This window comes from Bison bison, unplaced genomic scaffold (genome assembly GCF_000754665.1).
Source record: "Bison bison bison isolate TAMUID 2011002044 unplaced genomic scaffold, Bison_UMD1.0 scf7180017864263, whole genome shotgun sequence".
NCBI lineage: Eukaryota > Metazoa > Chordata > Mammalia > Artiodactyla > Bovidae > Bison > Bison bison.
Genome location: NW_011494835.1, coordinates 3963717 through 3965535, shown reverse-complemented (window position 1 = coordinate 3965535; position 1819 = coordinate 3963717). Strand labels below are relative to the sequence as shown.

The window sequence follows — 1819 nt, the reverse complement described above, 5'->3', positions numbered from 1 at the left end:
GTTTCTGTCTAGATGGTGAAGAGAGTAAAGACAGGAAGCTACTGGTCCTGTCTTAGGAATGGAACTAACCCTCGGGAGGTGACTTTTTCTAAGCTGCCTTTATCAAGCAACGATGCCATGCTCGTAACATCATAACCTATGTCTTTAGAGCACGAGAGAACAGCACGCTGTGAACGGATCGGTGTACCTGTGGAGAATGCCATGCCCAGGCAGGTGTTGAAGCCAGTGATGGCCAGAATGTCATCGAAGCTACCAGCAGCCATGAGTAAGGTGGGGATGCCTTTCTCAACACCATAACCTCCTTCCTGCAAAAGGAGCATCGAAGGCACCACGACAGCTGGAGACACAGCACCTAAAACAAAACTAAGCAGGCAGTGCTTTAGGCATTTATGACAGTATCTTACTACCGTTGCTGTTGTTATTAAAATTATAGTGCCCACTACTCTTTTAAAGATTATACTTTAGAAAACTATAGCCTTTCAGATGGCAGCAAAGAACCAAACCAGAAACATATGCACACATACAAGTTCCACAGAACACTTTTTCAAAGTGTGGCTATGGATAATCTATATTGGAATTACTTAGGTTGCCTAAAAATATATATTTATGAGTGTTATAAAAGACCTATTGGAGTTATGCCCCAGGAATCTTTTTTTAAAAAAGAAAAACAAAAAACCATTCATGGTATGAGGTCTGAAAAACACAGACTTTTTGAATTGGAACTCACTAAAATTAGGCATTCTAGGACTTTGTATGTAAAATAAAATAGATTAGAAGGAGAAGGCTGTAATGACACTGACTGTGATACTCATCATGGGAGCAGTAGAAACAGCAGAAAGCATTTGAGAGAGCTTACTGCATGCCAAACAGTATTTTAAGCATTTTATATATATTAAGCAAATTAATTCTCACAATAACTCCATGAAATACTTACAATAATTATCTTCATTTTTGCAAATGGGTAAATTGAGGCACAAAGAGGCTAAATGACTTGACAAAGAAGTTATCTGTGTAATGCAAAGTCACAGAGCTGGGATTTGAATCCAAGCCATGTAGCTCCAGGGTCGTAACCCTGAGAAGTAAGAATTTACTTCTTGTCTACTAAATTCTTACTAAGTACTTTCATATTTATTTGCTTCTCATGGCTCTTAACCACATAATCAAAACAGTCTTGTGACAGAAGGAGGAGGAAAACAATGCTGAATGTTGATCACTGTTACTGTATTTTTTATTCTTTGTACAGACTCTCAGATGAGACCTCGCACGTCTCTCACTAACAAGGAGTCACACAGTAAAGATCATGATTTCTTCAATAGTTTATTATAATCACTGCAAAAGTGAGACACCTTTGCTCTTTCTGCATGTGTGCTCAGTTGTGTCTGACTCTTTGAGACTCCAAGGACTGTAGCCTGCTAGGCTCCTCTGTCCATAGAATTTTCCAGGCAAGAATACTGGAGTGGATTGCTGAATTTCCTTCTCCAGGGAATCTTCCCAATCCAGGGATCAAACCCACGTCTTCTGCATCGACAGGTGGATTCTTCACCACTTGCGCCACTTGGGAAGCCCATAAAGTTAGACATACACTATTACACATACTATACTTTGAAGCTAATATTTAGATTATGCTAGAACATCAGCTGCAGAGAAGGCAATGGCACCCCACTCCAGTACTTTTGCCTGGAATATCCCATGGATGGAGGAGCCTGGTAGGCTGCAGTCCATGGGGTCGCTAAGAGTCGGATACGACTGAGCGACTTCACTTTCACTTTTCACTTTCATGCATTGGAGAAGGAAATGGCAACCCACTCCAGTGTCTGTT

General features: G+C 40.6%; 1 protein-coding gene across 3 annotated transcripts in view; it reads right to left on the bottom strand.

Moving 5' to 3' along the window:
* SLC9B2 (solute carrier family 9, subfamily B (NHA2, cation proton antiporter 2), member 2) overlaps window positions 1–1819 on the bottom strand; it is a 60230-nt gene that overhangs the window by 27003 nt on the left and 31408 nt on the right. For all 3 annotated transcript variants that reach the window (XM_010848271.1, XM_010848270.1, XM_010848269.1), the window contains one exon: window positions 188–363. In XM_010848271.1, the coding sequence (XP_010846573.1) occupies window positions 188–363 (176 nt within the window). The remainder of the gene's footprint in view (window positions 1–187; window positions 364–1819) is intronic.